Source organism: Phoca vitulina, unplaced genomic scaffold (genome assembly GCF_004348235.1).
Source record: "Phoca vitulina isolate PV1807 unplaced genomic scaffold, GSC_HSeal_1.0 scaffold21, whole genome shotgun sequence".
Lineage (NCBI taxonomy): Eukaryota > Metazoa > Chordata > Mammalia > Carnivora > Phocidae > Phoca > Phoca vitulina.
In genome coordinates, this window is record NW_022589724.1 from 1,854,190 (window position 1) to 1,873,687 (window position 19,498).

At 53.3% G+C, this 19,498-nt stretch overlaps 1 protein-coding gene across 1 annotated transcript in view; it reads right to left on the bottom strand.

The window, feature by feature from the left end:
* The window catches only part of ANKS6 (ankyrin repeat and sterile alpha motif domain containing 6), a 48,455-nt gene that overhangs the window by 26,688 nt on the left and 2,269 nt on the right, over positions 1 to 19,498 (bottom strand). The window contains exons 2-11 of the mRNA XM_032418630.1: positions 16,830 to 17,332; positions 14,277 to 14,321; positions 13,382 to 13,586; positions 12,299 to 12,405; positions 10,392 to 10,540; positions 9,105 to 9,303; positions 8,284 to 8,333; positions 5,127 to 5,336; positions 3,620 to 3,773; positions 2,607 to 2,776 (exon numbers count right to left, since the gene is read on the bottom strand). Coding sequence (XP_032274521.1) covers positions 2,607 to 2,776; positions 3,620 to 3,773; positions 5,127 to 5,336; positions 8,284 to 8,333; positions 9,105 to 9,303; positions 10,392 to 10,540; positions 12,299 to 12,405; positions 13,382 to 13,586; positions 14,277 to 14,321; positions 16,830 to 17,332 — 1,792 coding nt within the window. The remainder of the gene's footprint in view (positions 1 to 2,606; positions 2,777 to 3,619; positions 3,774 to 5,126; positions 5,337 to 8,283; positions 8,334 to 9,104; positions 9,304 to 10,391; positions 10,541 to 12,298; positions 12,406 to 13,381; positions 13,587 to 14,276; positions 14,322 to 16,829; positions 17,333 to 19,498) is intronic.

A 19,498-nucleotide genomic window follows, 5' to 3' on the forward strand; every position in this document is an offset into this window, starting at 1 on the left:
CCCAGCCAAAGCAAAGAAACATGATACTCTGGATCTTGTGGGCAGCATTATTTGGTAGGGGTGGGGGGACAGATAAATATGATTATTTGGGATGCTCTGAAATATTTGAACTATTACCTGGGTTCCCAGTATAGCAGACTGATTGTGTTAATAGTGTCATCTCAATTCCTCCCATGTAACTCTGTGTGTTCTCCTGCAGTGGGTGTGCTGACTTCTTAAACAACCTGATTGGTTTTCAACTCATGCCTTTGGCTGTTGTCATGAGAACATATCTAAGCTTGTTGTGGGCACACATGGCCCAGTTATCCTGGTCACCCCAGCCAACAGCCAAATGTATAAGTGATCCCCCCAGACCAGAAGGACTGACTAGCTAAGTCCAGACTGAAATGCTGACCCACAGGTTCACAAGCTAAAGAAATGCTTTTTGTTTTAAACCACTAGGCTCTAGGGTGGGAATAGAGAGCTGATATACTCAGTGGGACTTTGGGCCTCCAGAGGTCTGGGAAGCACTGACACACACACTGAAATGTCCCTCACCCCCTGATTCTCCTCAGGTTCACCTCAGGTTGATTCGTGAACATGGCAGAAGCCATGCCTTGTGACTATTCCACCATTACGGTGGTGCTTGTCTGAAGCAAAGTTCAAAAACCAGATTCAGGAGGCTCCTATTTTGAATACTAATTTCTAATTCTTCCTAGGGGAGTCTTTGACAAGCACTGCATGTCTCCATATTGCTGCTGGAGCCTTTGACAGAAAGCCCACTCCTTGGGTCCTTTGATTTAGGGCAGCTGTTTCTAAAAGCCCTGGGCTGGGCTGGCTGCAATACTCTCTGGGGGGAAAATCAGAGTCCTCAGACCCTGTCTTGAAGAGTCTCATTCAGTTATGCTGGGTGGAGCCCAGAAACCTGAATTTTTAGAGAGCTCCCCAAGTATATTGTTAGGAGTATCAGGTGATCACTGAACTGGATAGTTTCCCCAGTTTGTTTCCTGAATGCATCTTTTGACACAATCTCCTTTCATCAGAATATACTTGTACATAGATTATATATAATAGATGCAGCCAAGGGAGATAAGTTAACTTATAATTTAGATGCCTACCTATTTTGAATACCAGTTAAAGGAAGCTAACAATATCTAACACATCATAAGATCATCCAAATAGAAACAGAAATTCTTAAACAACAGAGAAGAGGAAAACTATATCAAAGCCCAGACAAGAAGACTTACTTTAATTAGTAGCTCTGAGTTTCCTAGCAGCAAAGGCAAAAAGAGAAATATAATAATTATATAATTCTTTTTATCTAAGGAAAGAAAATGTATGGAAGTATCAGTAGAGACATTTTTCTAGAGCTGAATTCTAAAGGGAACTCATTACACAGATCCTATTACACAAATAATTTTCAATATAATGGAAAATATGCTAACGCATAGGGACAGAGAAACTTTCTGGAGCTCTATTATAATGGGAACCTAATTATGTATGTCTGATTGCAAAAGGGACCTTGAATAACCAAAAGTTATGTAACCAACAGTGGTGGGCAGAAAATAAAGATTATTTCTCATACATCCATTAAAACATAATCTCTGGAGGCACTTCTGGGCAAGGGTCCAGGGGTGAGGCTTTCACGTGATCTAACTTTTCTCAGGGAAAAAGCTTAAGACATCTAAAAAATATAAAGAGTGGGACAGTGCCTGGATGTGGGGTCCTCTCAGAGGACGAAATGGGCTACACTGAACCACCGGAGGGGGGCACGTGGAGGGCCACGCAAACCCCACACAGAAACTAACAACGTGTTGCTTGCTCTTGGGCTGCATCAGTGGAGGAATGATGCCGGACAGACAGGTGAGACTCCAACTCTGGCCTGCCTTCCAACCTTGCTTCAGCTCTTCCCCTCTGGAGTGCCTCACCCTGGAGCAGCCTCACCCCTGTCCCACCCCTGTCGCCGTCATCTGGCTCCTCATCCTTCAGACCCCCTGTAGGTGTCACTGATGCCGTCAGGCTTGGGGAGCGGCCCCCATCTGTGCCCCCATGGCATGCCCCCTCCTCACTGCCGGAGTCCGCAGTGACAGTCTGAGAGCCGTCAGACAGACCACCGCACCCTCCCTGCTAGCAGCGCTAGGCACGAAGCAGCCACCCCAGAGCCGTGCACGGTGAAGGCATAAGGTGGGAGCGCAACCACTCCTGCTGGGCACATCAGCACTGACAGCTGCCACAGACCGGCCAGGGGCCAGGCCCCCCGCAAAATGCTCAAGGGTGGGGCTGAGATCTGATCCCAGGCAGTCTGCTCCTGAAGGGCTCCACACTTCTTGGCTCTAAGCTATGAACCAACGTACACAGTGTGAGGCTGAATGAGGCACCTGGAGATGCCCTGCAGATCAGGTGGGAGGTAGACGCACGTGTGCAGGCGGCCGAGGGCACAGGGTGGGACCCCAGCAACCGCCGGCCTGATCCAGCCCTCCCCAGACAGCCTGGGAGCAGCCGGCTGCAAGAGGCCTGTCTCGAGTCCCGTCCCACGACCTCGGCACTGCCCGTGCTCCCCAGCACATGAGCCACATGAGGACAGAACCGAAGAGTGTAACAGAAGGAGAGAGAAAGAGAACACGTACCTTGCCACCGGGACCGCCACCGCCTGCAGGGGAGACTGGGAGTTCCGACGAGCTGGACCCTGGTGCTGGCCCAAGGGGACTTGACTGGTGGCTGGCCTTCTGCTCCGATAAGCCGGCTGCTTTCTTCCTCTGGGCAGCAATTTGTGACAGGACACTGTCTATGCTGCCACCTGAGGAAAGAGGAACAGAAATGACTGCCAGGGGTCCAGGGTCCAGCAACAGGGGTGTGGTGGACTTTGTGTGCTGACCTTACGGAGCTGGAAACGCCTTTCCCAGACGCCCCCCTGACCCCGTGTGGCTGTGGGTCCAGGCTGACCACAAGAGGCCTGTGCGTGAAAACCGAAGGTGGAGAGGACACAGCGGCCATCATGCTCCGAAGGCATCATGGTGAGAGGTGTTGAAAGAGGCAGCGCAGGTACGATCAGCTTGTCCTCGCCTTCCCCACGCCACAGCCAGCTTGTGCGGCCTCCCGCAGGCAGACGCCCTGGCCTGGCCGCCCACAGCAGTCCCCACACTGCCCCTTCCAGCAGCCGCACAGCCTGCCCGACCAGCGTGCGCCCTCGGACCCCCCTTCCAGGGCCTTACCAACACCACTCCCACAGCTGTGTCGGTAACTTCCTCACCCCGCAGTATTCAGTGGACTGCCATGTTCCCTTGCCCAGTTGCCCCAAACCCACCAGCAACCTTGCATTACTATGAGAGGACAGGGGAAAGTGATACTATCCAGGGCTAGGGAGGATCCAAGGGAGGACACTGATACCAACGTCGGTAAGGGGATAACTAGGTGTCACGTGCTGTTGTTAAGTATTTTACAAGTATGAACAGTGCCATTCTGGAGGGCAAAGGGCAACACTGTGAATTCACTGAAGAATCCCTGAGCCACATGAAGGAGGAAGACAGGGTGTGTACAGTTGCTCCTGGGACTGTCCACCGAGCAAGCGCAGGGGGCCGTTCACACCCGCAGCCCCAGGGGACCCTCCCGCCTCCCCTGAGTGGCCCTGCCTGGTACCCACCTGAGCGGTTATGCAGCTCCCCACCGTGCCTGCTTGAGCCCCCTACCCCACTGGAGCTGCCTGAGGAATGAGGTGAGTGGTTGAAGTTTCCAGAACTGGCAGGAGAGGCGGGGCTTCTGGAGAGAGATGGAAATTTAACGGGCCTCACAGGAGTCTGCAAGAATAATGGGGGTGTTGTGGTTTGGGTGTGTTGTTCCCTCCTCTGGGCACACATGATCACAGTGGGGAGGGACCCGGATTCCACTGGCTCACCCTAGCTGATGCCTGTCGCCTGGCACACCCTCGCCAACCAGTGCTCAGCCCGCCAGGAGCCCCTAGCGAGTTCACTTCTAGCTGCTGACAACCAGACCATTAGCTCAGGCCATGCCCCCATGACGTCGGTCCCCGAGTCACCCCACTTTCAGCATCACTCAACCCCTCCCACAGTGCAGACTAGATGCAAGCCAGTCCTGTCCATGTCGGGCACCTCGAGGGGCCAGGCTCACTCTCCCGCTACAGATGTGCTATTGCAACAGCCCCCGGAGGCAGCAGCGAGCAAAGGTCAGCCCCGTTTTACGGACAGAGATGGGGGCTCTCAGGTCTTCTGGTCACTGATCACACAATGACAGTGCAGGGCCCTAAGTCCTCACCTTTGGTTTGCCATTTACTGAATCTACGGTGTGGAGTCTACACACATGGAAATAACCTCCCCCACCGACAGGGACTACCTCGGGACATTACAGAGACACACAAAGGGCCACAAAGTCACAAGCCACTATGGGCAAAAAGCTACAAGTCCCACTCCTTGTGGTATAAGAAAATACCAGTAGCGCACACAGTTGCCTCTTAGTGTTTGCTCCTGGTCATGGACCTGAGCAATGCTGTAATGTGGAAGTTGGTTCGAAACCAAGAACCTGACTCCTGGTCCCCAGCCCACGTGACGTGGCTGGGTGCTCTGCAGCAGGTTACTTCTCCTCTCTGGGTCCCAGTCTCCTCATCTATTAAAGGGAAGGTTGGATTACATCAGGTCTTCAGGCTGTGCTCCTTGGAGATCCAGGGCTCCATAGAAAAGGCAGAGAAGAGCGCCCCCCACTTTCATTCCCTTCACATTATGTTTTAATCTGTTTATAAAGTTAAGTCCCTTTGTAGGATTCGTGAGACAAAAGGATAACACTCATTTAAAAGAAATTAAAAGTGGGGCGCCTGGGTGGCTCAGTCGTTAAGCGTCTGCCTTCGGCTCAGGTCATGATCCCGGAGTCCTGGGTTCGAGCCCCACATCGGGCTCCCTGCTCCGCGGGGAGCCCACTTCTCCCTCTCCCTCGCTCCCCCTGCTTGTGTTCCTGCTCTCGCTATCTCTCTCTCTGTCAAATAAATGAATAAAATCTTAAAAAAAAAAAAAATAAATAAAAGAAATTAAAAGCTTCAACCTTGCTGGATTAGCAGGTCTGAGGTCCCTTCTGCCCAAAACACACGCCAACTTCAGTGAGTGGTGAGTGACATGTCAAAGCACATCCACCGGGTGACTTACAGCATCTGTGCTCCCACCAGCCACGCCCACGGGGGCACCCCTGCCGGCTCTCTGGGGCAGCACGGTCTTCACGGGCTCAGCCTTCCCACTGTGACATGTCCGGGACCGATCCGAGCTCCACAGCTCAAAACTGGAAGGGGGTAAGAAAGGGGGGATGACTGCCTTCAGCTTGTCACTCGGGAGTCTGGGGAAAGGGGCTCCATTGCGAAGCTGAAAAAGACAGGCTATGGGTTAGACAAGCCCCGGTGGGGCTCTTCATGGAACTCTCCAGGTTTCTCCTGCTTCTCAGAGAATGGCACCATCATTTACTCCCTCACCCCTCCCAATACACACCCGGCCAGAAACCCATGTGGTATCCTCTGCTCTTCTCCCAGCAACCGAGCAATACCCTCCTTTACTCTGTTCCAACCCCCAGCTTCTTTTGTGTCCATCAGAGCAGCTAGAATGGAGACAGAGGGGATGGGGAGCTGGGGGAGGGGACCAAGGGATGCTGAGTGTGCTGTGACAGGGACCCTGGGGGGCTGGGGAAAAGGGCACTGCAGGCCCAGGGAGCAGAACCGCAGGCAGGCCTGGCAGCCAGAGGAACAGGATGTGCATGCAGAGCTGGGGGTCTCAGGAGGATGGGGGAGGGCAATGGCGGGGGGGACCGGGAGGCCCAGGCTGGCTCTCTGTGAGCCCAGCAAACACTCCCTTCCCCATCCCACCCCACCCTTCCTACTTCAGCCACACCTCCCACTGCTGACATTTTTAACTGTAATTTTATATTTTGAAAATGTGATTTGGGGTTAGTATAAAATCCACACAATGATGACTGGTGGATTGTCAAGGAAAAGCATTCACACAGTCCACACTAACTTTAATTAAGAAAAGACGGTGGACTTGGCGCCAGATGGTGCTTTGCAGGGAAGGGCATCCCACAGCTCAACCTGCCTCAGGAGCCGGGCAGGCGTGCATCTCCACAAGGATGGCTGCAAACGCCCACTCGGCAGGGCTCCCTGGCCGTCCTCCATCTGCCGAAGGGCAGGTCAGCACACTGCTGCCTTCCACTGGGCACGAGGAGGTGGGACAGGGACGTGCAAGGCGGGCGGCAGTTGGGCATGCTGGGTCCCACCCTGGCTGTCCTGAGCTCTTCTGAGAGTCCGTGAACGGTGCTGTCCCGTCTGGACCTCAGCAACCTCATCCAGCAATGGGGGATGGACTGGAAGAGGACTGCAAACCCACCACAGATGGCATTTTCACTCCTTGGGGACAGAGTCTAAATTGTTGCAAACTTTCTGGAAGTCAATGACATTCACACCCACTGACCCAGAAATTCTATTTCTAGATATTTACTCCAAGGGAACAATCAGGCAAGCGGGGGAAACTGAGGCATAAGACTATTCATCAGATCTGTGAAACAACAAAAAACTAAAAACCCCAGAGTCCAACAGGTGAGCCTTCACTGGTCCGTGAGGCACATTCCCATGATGGAAGGTCGTATCATGCAGCCATTCAATGCAATGTGGCTAAAGGGTGTTTAATGACACGCAACAGATGATCACATGAACTGGTAATAAGTCAGGCTCAGCACAGTATGGGGAAAAGAACACTGCCAACCTCACAGGCAGGGATGCCAGGGAGACTGAATGAGCGAATATACATTAAGTGCTCCGAGTAGTGGCTGACACTTGTTAAGTGCTTAGTAAGTGGGACGTATTTGCCATTGTTACACATGACATAATACACTAGTAGATGCTAAAAAAAATGGCTAGGAAAATACTCAAAAAAGATATATAGCACAAGATGTCAGTCATGATCATATGCATCATCAACGGTGACTTTATGTTTCTTCTTTATACTTTACTGCATCTTCTAAAATTTCAGTAACGGCCCTTATCTTCATACAAAAGTAATTACTGCTATTTAATGAGATTATCAAGTGGCAGGCAGCACCAGCTCCCACCTTGGTAAACTGGTCTAGAGACACGGATTCACACCTATTGCATAGCAGGGCGGGGTGGAGACAGCAGATCCGTCAGCACTCAGCCCCTGGCGCCTGGAGCGGCTGGTCCCTGAGGCAGCTGAGGCCTTCTTGGGGGTGCTTCTGCTCCCTTCTCCTCTCCAATACTGCCCTCTCCTGGCCAGCCTCCAGATCAGGGTCTTAGAGATAAATGGACTTGAGTTCAACCCCAACCAGGAGGCTCTCATTCAAACAAGAGCAACGTGAGGCCCAGAGAAGTGAAGTCACACGTCCAAGGTCACACAGCAGATAACTGCGAGCCAGGCACTATGCTAAGAACTTCCTGGGAATAAACTTATTCAAAGAAACAACCAGGAGGGATAGCATCCCTTAAGTCAAAGACTGCTAGCTGTCCCCCGGTATCCATCCTTCCACATCTTCCTTAGTAGACACCCCTGGCATTGCGATGGGACACAGCCACCTGGAACAGAGACTTCATTTCCCAGCCTCCCGTGCAGTGACTCCCACGTGACCACATGCTGGCCGAACTGATCTAAGCGGAAGTGATGTGTGAGTTCCCAGGAACCTTCAAAGACACCTGCTTCTCCCCTCATCTCTCCTGCTGGCTGGAATGGCGCAGTGATGGCCACAGCTCCGGCAGCCGTCTTGGTAACAGAAGCCAAGCACGGGTAGAAGGAAGCAGGTCCCTAACTCCACGGGTCAACGTACCAGTCCTGAGCTGCCCTTGGAAAAAATAAGCTGCCGTCTCATCTATGCCGTTGTCATTTGAGGACTTTCTGTTACTCACAGCCAAACCTAATCCTAGGTTCATAGGTGAGGAGACCGAGGCCTCTCGGGCTGGAAACACAGCCTCCTCTGTGACTCCTCTCCCCCTGACTCCCCATAACCGAAATGGTGAGTCCAAGGTGCCCCATCAGGTCCTACTGTTCAAAGCCCTGTCCTCAGTGCTGCCTCCCTGCGAACACCATCAGGGCTGGTATCTGGCCACTAAGCACCAGCACAGCCTTACCCACGGTTTCTGGCTGGTGTTGGTTCCCATTCCTCAGTGCCTGAGCTGTGCCCATTGTTACACGTTTTGGTATCAACCCCATCTGTGACCACCACAAAGACAGACACATGTCTACATCCAGCCTTGTAAATCAACCAACTCATGATTGGTAGAGACCTGAAATGCTTTTAGAAAAGCCCCACACTCACCATGGTTGTCAATAACACATCTTCTTTGTCTCCTCTCATGCTCCCAGGACCTGAGAGACAAATGGAAATTTCCTGAAATGACCCTCCCCAACAAGTTCATGGCGTAAGGATGAGTGACCAGGTCGGCCTTCATCCTGGAAAACCAACTCTCCTGGGGGATTAAATATTTAATAATAATTGGTATTCAATATTTGAATAGAAGCAAAGCATTTAAAAGGTATCTCTCAAAGCATGTTTTCAGCTTTTCCATAAACCACTGCCATGCCGGGTCAGACAGGGGTGCACCCAGCTCAACAGGCTGTCTCAAACAGTGCTGAAGGAGCTATTCTGGGTGCAGGGAGTCTGGTAGAAGGGATGTGATCTAATCAATTGTCCAATCAGTGTGGGAATCTCCTTTGATGCCCTGGCAGAGTCATCCAATCTGTTGAATATCTCCAGTGGTGGGAAGCTCACTACCCAACCCCCAAGCCCCCACCCCACTCATTCTATTTCAAAACCCTTCCAGTGCCAGAGACCAATCATGTTGGACAGGTGGGAAAAGCACCCATCAGAGGCAAGAGAGAGGTAGTGACTGGCTCAGGTCCCTCAGCAGGGTGTGTGGGACAGCTGCCAGGGACTCCTGTCACCAACATCCCCATTCTACCACGCTGACTGCACTGCTGTCCCTGCCTGCCGGTCCTCTCCCAGACCAGCCGCTTTGCTCCCGTGTCACATCCCAATAGCATCTCACCTCTGACATCAGCCCAGGAGATAGGACAAAGGGCAGAGAATTTGGGTCTGGCCATTCTGGAAATTCCACAGCACATGCAGTGTTTTCTTACCATTCTCTTTCATTGTGGGGGCCACCTCATGAAGCCCCGGGCGGCCTGTCTTGCCCTGGGGGGCAGCCCGCATTGTGGAGTCCAGCGCTGACTCTGGCTCATCACAGAAAGGCAAAGGCTGGTTGCTGCAGAGCCCACGGGGCAGGGTCTGTGTCAGTTTGAGCTTCCGGAACCGATTGGACATTCGGCTCCACCAGGACTGCCAAGGGAATGTCGAGCAGAGGTCACACTCCATGAACACCCAGCCCCCGGATAGTGACTATACTTCACACATGCTTCCCCCTTGCTCTCCTGGGCGCATGACAAGTTTTCCCAGTCAGCCTCCGCACCCTCTCCCACAAAGCCACGGTTCTCTCTAAATCCCTCCTGACTCAGCCCTTAGGGGCCCACGTCCGACAGGGGACCCCATCTGCCACCCCTCAGCTCCCCAATCTCCGCACTGCACAGATGGAGAAATGGAGACCCAGACGGGGTGCCAACTTGCTGAGTCTTACAGTGAGTCAGAGACAGACAGATGGACAAGAGACGACACCAAACACTGTAACACCAGTCACTGGGTAACCTCTTTCCCCCACTCCTGTGAGTGTGAGAGGTGCCGGGTGTCCATAGCAAGGCCCAGGCCATCTGCTCCAGCAGCTGATGCCACCCCACCTAGAAAGAGGACCGGTGCCACCCCCCAGGGTGTCCCATAACCCCGTGACCGCTCGGAGGCTTCGACACAGTGGGAGGGGAGGCTGGGAGGGCCTGGCCCAGGGAGACGGCAGCAAGCACAGGGCTGCAGGGACCTAGGCAAACAACACCAAGAAAGAGGAAGACCCGGGGCTTGCGGGAGCTCGTGTGAGCTACGGACAGGAACAAAGGGCCGAGTGTGCAGATCTGCAGAGGCTCCAGAACCCCAGACAGGATGGAGAAGAGGGAAGTTTGATTTCAGACAAGTAGAGCAGGATGGGGAGCAGAAATTCGAAGAAAAATACTCGGCTTGCAGTTAGAAATGAGCAACTGGAGGTTGTTCTGGTATTTCCAGAAGGCCGTGGATGCAGGCCCGGGGGCTGCGGGGAGACCCGAGAATGGCGCCAGCAGCAGTATCCCACGTGCAGGGGCACAGGCCGCGCACACCCGGCCTGGGAGGAGAGGCATTTGGTCCCCCCGATACCCGCCATGCTTACTGCTCACCCCTGGCTTACTTCCCGCTCCTGCTGGGCAGCCCGAGGTCAGCAGGAAGCGGCAGGCATCCCCCACCCCGTCAGCCTAACCCTCTCAAGCCCTTGAGGACAGGAAAAGGCCAACCTTAAGCCCGCCTTTGTCATCGGGCAGCACTGGGACACTCCAGGGCTGTCGGGCCTTCGAGTGGGGCAGAGGCGGTGGGTGGCTGGGCCGGCCTTTGTCTTTATTCACCTGCATGCAGACAGATGCCAGCAGTCGAACAAGTTCCGTGTCTATGGACACAAAAGGCAGCACTTTACCTGCAGATACGTCTGTTGGGCCATGGGGAGAGGGCTCTAGGAGACCCCGGTCAGCCTCAGAACCCAGCTCTGGGCCTCCAGAGTCTGTTACTCCAGGAGCAAGGCCCCGCCCTCTCCATCTGGTCTCCAGGAGGCGGCAAACAGACCACGGGGCTCCATCCACTTCACCAGAGAGAAAAACCAGGAGCCCTCTCCCCACAGAAAGACAGAGGGGTGGCGTGGTTTAAAAGAACAGACTCAGCAGCCGGATGGCAGGGGCTCCAATTCTGCCTCTGCCCCTCCCTGGCTGTGCAAGTGCAGGTAAATGAGGGAACCTCTCAGTGTCTCTGGAGAAGGGGTGACAGCATGCACCACATAAAGGTGTCTGGGGGATTCGAGGGCACGTCTGGCATAAGGTAAGTGCTTAAGAAAGGTTAAGTATTGTTATTATTACCTGGGTTACCAAAAAAAATAAATAAATAAACGAAATTGAGAATACTACAAACTATTAACAGTGTTTTCCTCTGGATGACTGTTTCTTTTTCTCTCTCCAAGTGTTCAGTAATAAGCATGTGTGTCTTCAAAAATTTCAGGCAAAAAGTTCATTTAAAAACAAACCCACCAGGAAAAATATCGACTAGGGAGAGACTGGGGGTCTTAATGCACAAGGGAGTGGGGAAGTGGTCAGCAGCAAGGGAGAAGAGACACCGTGAGACACAAGTTTGCTCGAGAAATGCGTGCATGATGCAGGGGGTGGGTTCTAATGACACAAACTCTTCGCATGGAGTGAGCTCACTGGACTTGGGCAAAGGACCCCACCTCGCCAGCTGGGTCAAGTCATTTCCCCTGGCCCTGGTCACCTCCCCTCCACAAGGGGATATGCAGCTCGGCTTCCCCTCACACACCCTGCGAGGATGAAGTGGAACCAGGTATGCACCTGAGACACGTGGGGCCCACGGCAGGGGGGCTGGGGTGAGGGTAGCAATGCCGGCGACGAGGCAGGGCACTCTGGCCTGCCACCCCGTAGCCCAGAGAAGCAGCAGGGGTAACTCCACTTGGGACTACGGAGGTAAAGTCCTCTCCCAAGGCCAGCAGGTTGGGATCTGGCTCAGGGCTCAAAGTCTGTGGGTCAGAAGGGCCTCGCAGCCTCTCTCCCTCCCTGGGCTGAAACTCCAAGGCAACAGGAGGCAGGACAGACAGACAGACAGACAGACTCTGACCCCTGAGCTGACTGACTGTATGCCTCAGGTCCCAGAGGAGGGCCTGTCATAGTGGGGGAGGGCCCAAGGGGACCAAGAAAGGTGGGACTAGGGACGGCGACAGCCCCAGAAGGGTGCCCTTGACCCAGCGGCCTCCACCTACGCAATTCAGCAGAGAAGGCCACTGCTCCGTCTCTGACTCTGCTTGTCAAAGGGGACTTTTTGTTTCCCCGAGTCAGGGTTTCTGGCTACGAAGCCCAGTTACCATTCTGGGACTTCTGTGGACTGCTGAGGCAGATGCGTGTCTCGCTGGCCTTCCCTCTTGGGAGACTCCCTGAAGGCTGGAGCTGGAGAAACCCAGGGGATTATCTGGTGCCAGCCCAGCCTTTGCTGGGGAGGGAAGCGACTTGCCTGAGGACACGTGGTGAGCCCTTGGGGCTTGAGAGTGACTTCCCCCATGAGTAAGCAAGGGCTGAAAACAAAGGTGATTCTCTCCATTCCTAGCCAGAGAAAGGCCGTGCAGGTTTACGACCCTTTTCCGGGAACAACCCACCAGGATCACTCAGCAGCATCACTAGGTCAAAGGCCGTGTACCCGTTTTTTGCACGAAGAGTGACATCAGCCCCTTGGTTTAGCAGATATTTGACAATGTCCTTATTCCTGGGGAGGAAAGAAAAAGCCAGAGTTAGACGCACTGAAAGCCAAAGCCTGGCTTTGCTCCTGGGAAGCTGATATTAATTACAGTGCCCCATCTCTGAGCCCGGAAGAAGGGCGTGGAAAGCTGCAAACGGCCTCACACTCCTCCTTCCCCACCCCATGGGCAGGTCAGACCCGAATGTGATAGAAACCAAAGCCTAGGTGTTCCTTCCACAAACAAAAGGAAGACCATGTGGCCACCATGCCACACGCAGGTCCCAACTACTCCTGCCCCAAATCGGGAGCCGCGCACTGTGGAAGCCCCACACAGGCCGAGCTGTCTGACGCGGAAGCCCGAGGCTGACCAAATAGGAAAACAAACTGCTTTGAGATGACACAGTTAAGTGCTGTGATCACTTGAAACAGGGCAAGGAAAGGGCTGGTAATTTGGCATCAGACCACCTGGCCGCTGTAAGACGGTCTGCAGCTCCTGGCCTCTGGGCCAGCCTACCTGGAAGAGGTGGCCTCCAGGAGGACAGGAGGAGAAGGGATGCAGAAGCACCAGCCAATGGTGGCGCCTATTCAGGAGAGGGTGAGGACAAGTCTCACTGCCGGGTGCCGAGAAGCCAATGCTATGAACAGCCGATGTTCATTTCCAACAGGACATGGACATCAGTGTGAACACTCCAAACAAACCAATCACTGTTCCACTGAAATCAACCTAGAGAAGCTTATCTGCCTGCATAAAACGTTCCTGCTGCACGGTTTTTATGGCCACTGGTGAGTTCTGTGATGAGGTCACGGGCATCAGGACACAGAAGAATAGGAACGCAGGGTAGATGAGCCTGCGCTGCTCTGGGTTTTTTGTGTGTGCACCTCAAGGGCTTCACAGCCCTCGAGTTCATCTGGAGTTTCTCAGGACCAGAAAAGCCCATCAAGACCCCTCTCTCGGCTCAGGGAGTTGTCAGCCTCCCACGGAGGGAGTGAGGCCGGCACTGACCCGTGGTAGGTGGCCTGCATGAGGGCCGTCCAGCCGTGCACGCTGTCCTGCTTGTCGACGTCGGCGTGCCTCTCCAGCAGCAGCTGCACCAGCGGCAGCTGCCCCATGACAGCTGCCAGCATCAGCGGAGTGGCCCCATCCCCGTTGACCAGGTTCACGTAGTTGGGGTCTTCGTCCGCAATCTCTTTGACCAGCTGGAAGTTTCCTGCAAACAGAAGGAGGAGATCTGGTGATCTGGGGGCCCGGCACAGCCGGATGACTTATCCAGCAGGTTTCGGTAACAAACTGGTGCTCAGCCTGCCTCTGCACTGGGCTGCTGGGCATCAGAGGGGCTACAAAGGTGAAGAAGACGGAGCCCCCACCCTCAGATCTCTCCATCTGCAAGGGTCGGAGGCAAGCACACAAATGGTTTTTCTAAAAGAGAGAAGTGTTATTGATATCCTAAGAGAACAGATGAAGGAAACATGAAGGGCAATGTACACGCAGAGCGCTCAGATCTCCCTGGGAGGTGAGGATCAGGGAGGGCTTCCTGGAGGTGGGGTCTACATCAGGAGAGATTTTCAGCTTCATCACAAAGAGAGTGGAGCGGGCAGGTAGGCAGTGAGGCATTTCAGAGGTAGGGAAAAGCCAGAACATAGCCACAGGGTTTGGCTGGGGGGGGTGGGGGGGGCGGGGGCTGGGAGAGCAGTCTGGAACTTGTGTATAAAGCACCATAATAACTACCAGTCTCCAGGGGCTGAACCTCCCTGTGTGAAACCACCGAGTCAGGAAATAACAAAATGCCTGTTTCTTTCTCAAACACCCTGGGTGGCCTTGAAAAGGACTACAAATACTAGGTTGGGAGAATGTGTCCCTATATTCATAAATCTCCAAAAAGATTTTCTAAAGCGCTTACCCATTTTCAATGCATGGAAAATATCAGGCCGCCTTTTCTCCTCATCTAGGTAAACAAAGATTTTAAAAGTTAACCATAAAAGATTTAATAGAACAGAAAAGTCACACACATGTAACAATACAGCCTAGCTTTAAAAGTGATCTACCTTCCAAAAGCAATCTGATCAGAGACCCATGTAACAGACGAACCTGGTAGCCCTTCTGGAAGAGTTATTCTCAGAGTGTCCACAAATGCTCCAGAGATAGATCTTGGGCAGTCATCTGGCCAGCAAAACATGAATAAGCAGAACATTTCCTGATCCCACACCCATAAAGCAATCATTTGGGGGCATTCCAAACTCTGGGATGTCCTCTCTTAGATGTAATGGAAAAGTATAGTCTTGGAAAAATCTGTATTCTTATGAAAAAAAATTTTCTAAAAAGCGATTCTTTTCTACGAAAAACTAAATGCACAACCCTGAGATAATTCCAAAGCAGCGGGCTGCGGAGACACTGAGCAGCTGAGCCCAGGCGGAGGTCATGGACGTGGCCACCAGAAGAGCCAATGTTCATTTTTGTTCTCCTTCTCAAATAAGAAGCAATCTGAACGACTCTGAAAGTCACCCCTGCCCCAGCCTTGCAGACGTGGACCCTGCCGACCACTGCCCACCTGATGTTTTCACGCTGGTCTCTGCAGCGCAGCTGGTATGGGGGCCCACGCCTACCCCCAAACCGGGGCCTGGCCGTACCCACCCCATGCTCGCCCCTCCCTCATCTGCTCATCGGTCACCTGCCTCCAAGCTTGGACTAGCAGGTACCCGCGGTACTGTCAGAAAGCAGACATCCTCAGCACCAGCCCCCTCGCCGGCGGCCGACTGTAAGACTTCTGCAGTTTTCGGCTAACTCCAGACATGGAGTGGCTGTGAGGGAAACCTGTGACTCTGGGCTAAATCTCTGGTCCAGGTCAGCCCCCTCAGGCAGCCGAGAAGAAGCTGCAGCCCAGTGCAGGGATCACCAAGTCTGGAGTGAGCATATCAGAGTTTGAGTGCATGTTTCCGGAATGATCAGTCTCTTCATCAACAACAGGGGGATAACACGCTAATATGGGGACCACATGGTGGTTGCAGACATCAAGAATACAGATGAGAAATGCTCCAGAAATCCAAACAGCAATTTTTGTTCTCTTGACTAGTGACTGGCAGCCACCCCAGAAAGGGTATTCCTTAACTCCTGGGTTCTTATAGAGACGTACAGACAGGGCCACGGAACCAAGTGTCTAATTCTGCTTGTGCAATACTATTAAGGAAGGATTCTGCAGCTTAGTTTTAAATATGTCACATTCCTTTAAGTGTGTAAGAGTCTAATTTGCTGTGGACGGAGCCTTCCCATGCCAAGACCCTTTGAGGGAAAAGTGTGTCATCTGGCCTGCGTGTTGGTTGCTAAGCAACCATCCGACACAAAAGAATCACTGACCCTCTAGCCTGACCCCAGAAGGCTGGGGCAGCTGTGCCACCGAAGCCAAGTGACCCTGGCTGGTCCCTTCCTCCTTCCAGATGCCACTGTTGGCATCTGCAGCAGAGCAGTTCTGGGGACCCTGCCCAGCCCAAGGAACAACCACGGTGGGGGTGGGGGGGTACCCTGTCCTGTAGCTAATGCGAGGGAGGGAACTGGGGGTCTTCCAGGCGGATTTCTTGGCATCTCACAAAAATAGCTAGGGGCTAATGGTTATTTATTTCATAATCTATCATTAATAACGCAGCCTTTGCCCTTGCTGTTGTCCTACCTGGAGGCTCTTCCCTGAGAGCCTGTGTGGAGCACTCCCTCAGCCTCTGCACGTCAGCTGCAGTCTCACCTGCTCCAGGAGGCCACCCACCAGGGACAGCCTGCAGCGCCCCAATCACCACTCCCAAACCTCAACCTTGCCCCCCCCCGACCATGGCACTGCCCACCTATCGTACTACGGATTTAATGTTTATTTCCTGTTCCTTGCCTGTCTCCCCTATAGAGGCCAAGGTCTTCACAGGCAGAGGGCACACTGTTCTAGAGCAGGGGTTGGCAAACTGCAGTCCTGGGCCAAATGTGCTCCCCAACCGGTTTTGGTAATTATAGTTTTATTGGAACACCGCCATACCCACTCACTGACATACAACGTATGGCTGCTTTCACTCTAGCGGAATTGAGTGGTTCTGACAGAGGCTGGCCCACGAAGTCTAAAATATTTACTCTCTGGTCCTTTCCATAAAAAGTCTGCTGACTTCTGTTCTAGAAAGATCCCAGAATGTCCTGCACCAGAATCATCCGGTTGGAAAGGAGAGGTCTTGCCATGGGGGTTCCAGGCTCTTCCCACAGATACCAAATCATCCTAGAGGGTGGCCCAGGAACCTGCAAGTAATAGGCACTCCCAACTGATTCCTATGCACAGCACATCTTAAGACCCACTGTTCGGTAGGCCAGACTCTGATTTGTGCATGCCCTCTGGTTGGGCGACCCTCAGCTTCTGTCATTTAAACACAGTTTAGGGTCCTCTGGGAAGCCAGGGCGGGGAAGGGAAGGGTTGGTGGTGGCACGGCCTGACCTGTCTTGGGCCTGACCGTGGTCAGCGGGTCCAGGTAGTCTGCAAGGTCCCTGTGCTTGCGGTCAAGTGCAACCTCGAAGGCGGTCTTCTCCAGCACGCTGAGGTGGTCAGGGTTGGCCCCCTTCTCTACCAGCTGCTGGGCCATGCCAAGCCTCCCGATGAGCGCCGACAGCATCAGTGGGCTCCAGCCCACAGTTCGGGCCACGCGGTTGGGGTCTGCACCCCACTCCATCAGCAGACGCACCACGGCCTCATGCCCGTGCTGGATGGCAGCCATTAGGGCTGTGATGTCCAATAGTTCGTCCCTGCTGTCCCCTGCCCCCGGCTGCTCGCCTGAGGGGTTGTGATGGTCTACAAAGGCACCAGCTTCCAAGAGCAGCTTCAGCACACCCAGGTGGCCACCCCGCGAGGCCACAGTGAGCACACTGGCCCCTAGCCGGTTCTGGGCGTTGACATCAGCCCCATGATCCAAAAGTAGGTGTGCCACGCTCACGTGCCCAAATCTGCCAGGAAGATGGAGAATTAGTGACACTAACATGGAGCACCGACATGGAGACAGCTTATGTAATCCTCATTTGTCATTAATTATTAAAGTCATAATAGCTACTTATAGTAAAAGGTCTTCTTCTGGCGCCAGGCACTGTGCTGGCCCCACATGTCCACCATCACAAAGGTGAACAACCGCTCTGTCTAGGTTCAAATCCAGCTCTGCCAATCACTAGCTGTACGACCTTGAGAAAGAACTTTAGCTTCTTCATGCCTTCATTGCCTCATCTGTAAAATAGGGATGTAATTGTATCTAATTCAAGGGCTGTTGAGGATTAAATGAGTTACTATATATAAATATATAATATATACTGCACTCAGAACAGTGCTTGGCCAAAGGAGCACCGCATAAGTGTCAGATGTCATAATAATCATTTGACCTTTTACGTTACACTAAGTACCAAAGTCACCCAGCTGGTAAGAGGTGGTGTCAGGGTCAGAGCCCAGGTCTGTCTGAATCCTGATACCCTCACTCCTTCCCCTATACCATGCTGCTTCCCACATCTCAGAGCTCATTTTATTCAGCTTGGTAGCCTTGTAATCTACTTTTCTGCCTGTGCTGACTCCCATGGGCAGGGCTCGTGTCTGACTCATGTCTACCCATCCCCAAACACACACAGAAGGTCCTTCAAGATGAGCCAGTGCACCCCATGCCAAGAGGTGTAGCCCGGCTGTGGTCAGCCCAGATGGGCTCAGGCACCTCTCACCAGAGGCCTGCTGCCACCTGCTGGCAGGAATGTCCGCTGCCAGGGGCTAGGAAATGGGCCTGGGCGAAGCCCTCCTCCAGGAAGCTTGAGCCCGCCTGAGAGACAGGCGACCACCAACCAACTCCGCTACCAGGAAAACAGATGCCTCTTCCCAGCAAAACCTCTGCCTTCTTTTGCCGTTAGAGGGCAGAAAAGATCTGTTTTGCAGGGTTTTGGTTGGCGCAGGGCTCGGAGCAGCGAAGTGTCAGGGCTGGAAGGAGCCTTGGACTAACCGGGGAAGAATGACCAGAGAGGGACCATAATGCCTGCATAACGTCCGCATCTGCGAGGCAGCGTTCTGACTCTCTTGTTGCATTCCCCCCCCTTTCCGGAAGTGAGTTTTGTACCTCCTATAAACCTAGGGCCTCCCTTCTCCCTGTGGAGGCAGAGCCAAGGCCAAACTCTGATCTGAACTTACAAATACCTTCAGAGACGTGAACCTTAACGGCACCAGGTCACCTCAGCCTCTGGAGGGAGAGCTTGGCGAACGGGCCCCTCCAGCTGTAGGGGGACCGGGCCTGTCCCTCCTCTTCTCCAAGAGCAGAGAGGGAGCAAATCAAAAGGACAGAAACTCAAATGCAGAAAGCTGCAACCCCAGCCTGTCCCCCCCTGCCTCCAGTCTTGTTCCTTCCTGCCCATCCTCCATGGTGGGGTTGCCTCAACCTAAAATGACATTCCCCAAACCTGATGGCCACTGCCCAGCTTCCCACTGCCTGAAGAGGCCTGTCTACCCTGGCTGGGCCAACTTCATTTCCGCCCAACCCCCACGTCATCGGCTCCATGCTGGCCTGTGCCCACCAATCCTACTCCTCCCACAACTTTGCCTTTGCCATCCTGCCTCTCCGCCCAGAGTGCCCTCCTGTCCGCCTCTCCTAAGGATACCCTTCATCCTGCTTCAGGATTCAGCTCAGAGCTCACCTCCTCTGAGCAGCTTCCAGAACCGCCCCCCTCATGAGTTCAGGTGCCCTTCATCTGGGCAGGCAATCCCCAGTCCTCGCCTCTAGGATGCGCCTGAGCCTTCCTTCTACCATTATGTCTGCTTGTTAGACTGTGTGCTCTCCGAGGACAGGACTGGTGGCTGACTGAGAGTGGGGCTCAGTGTCAGTCAAATGAATGACTGCCATAACCAAGTAGAGGACGGTCCGGAGACGGGCCACGGAAAGGACTAAAGAACTCATGTATCCTCCATGGAAGCAGAAAATTTTTAAAAACCACACCTATTTAGTTATCAAGCATAAAATAAAACCTAGTATAATTCCTCACAGCAGATTAAAAGGTATTGTCACATTTTTATCTCATTTGATCTTAATAACCCCTGAAATAAACGGATAATGCCCATTTCACAGATGAAGAAACTGAAGATTTTAATGGAAAGCA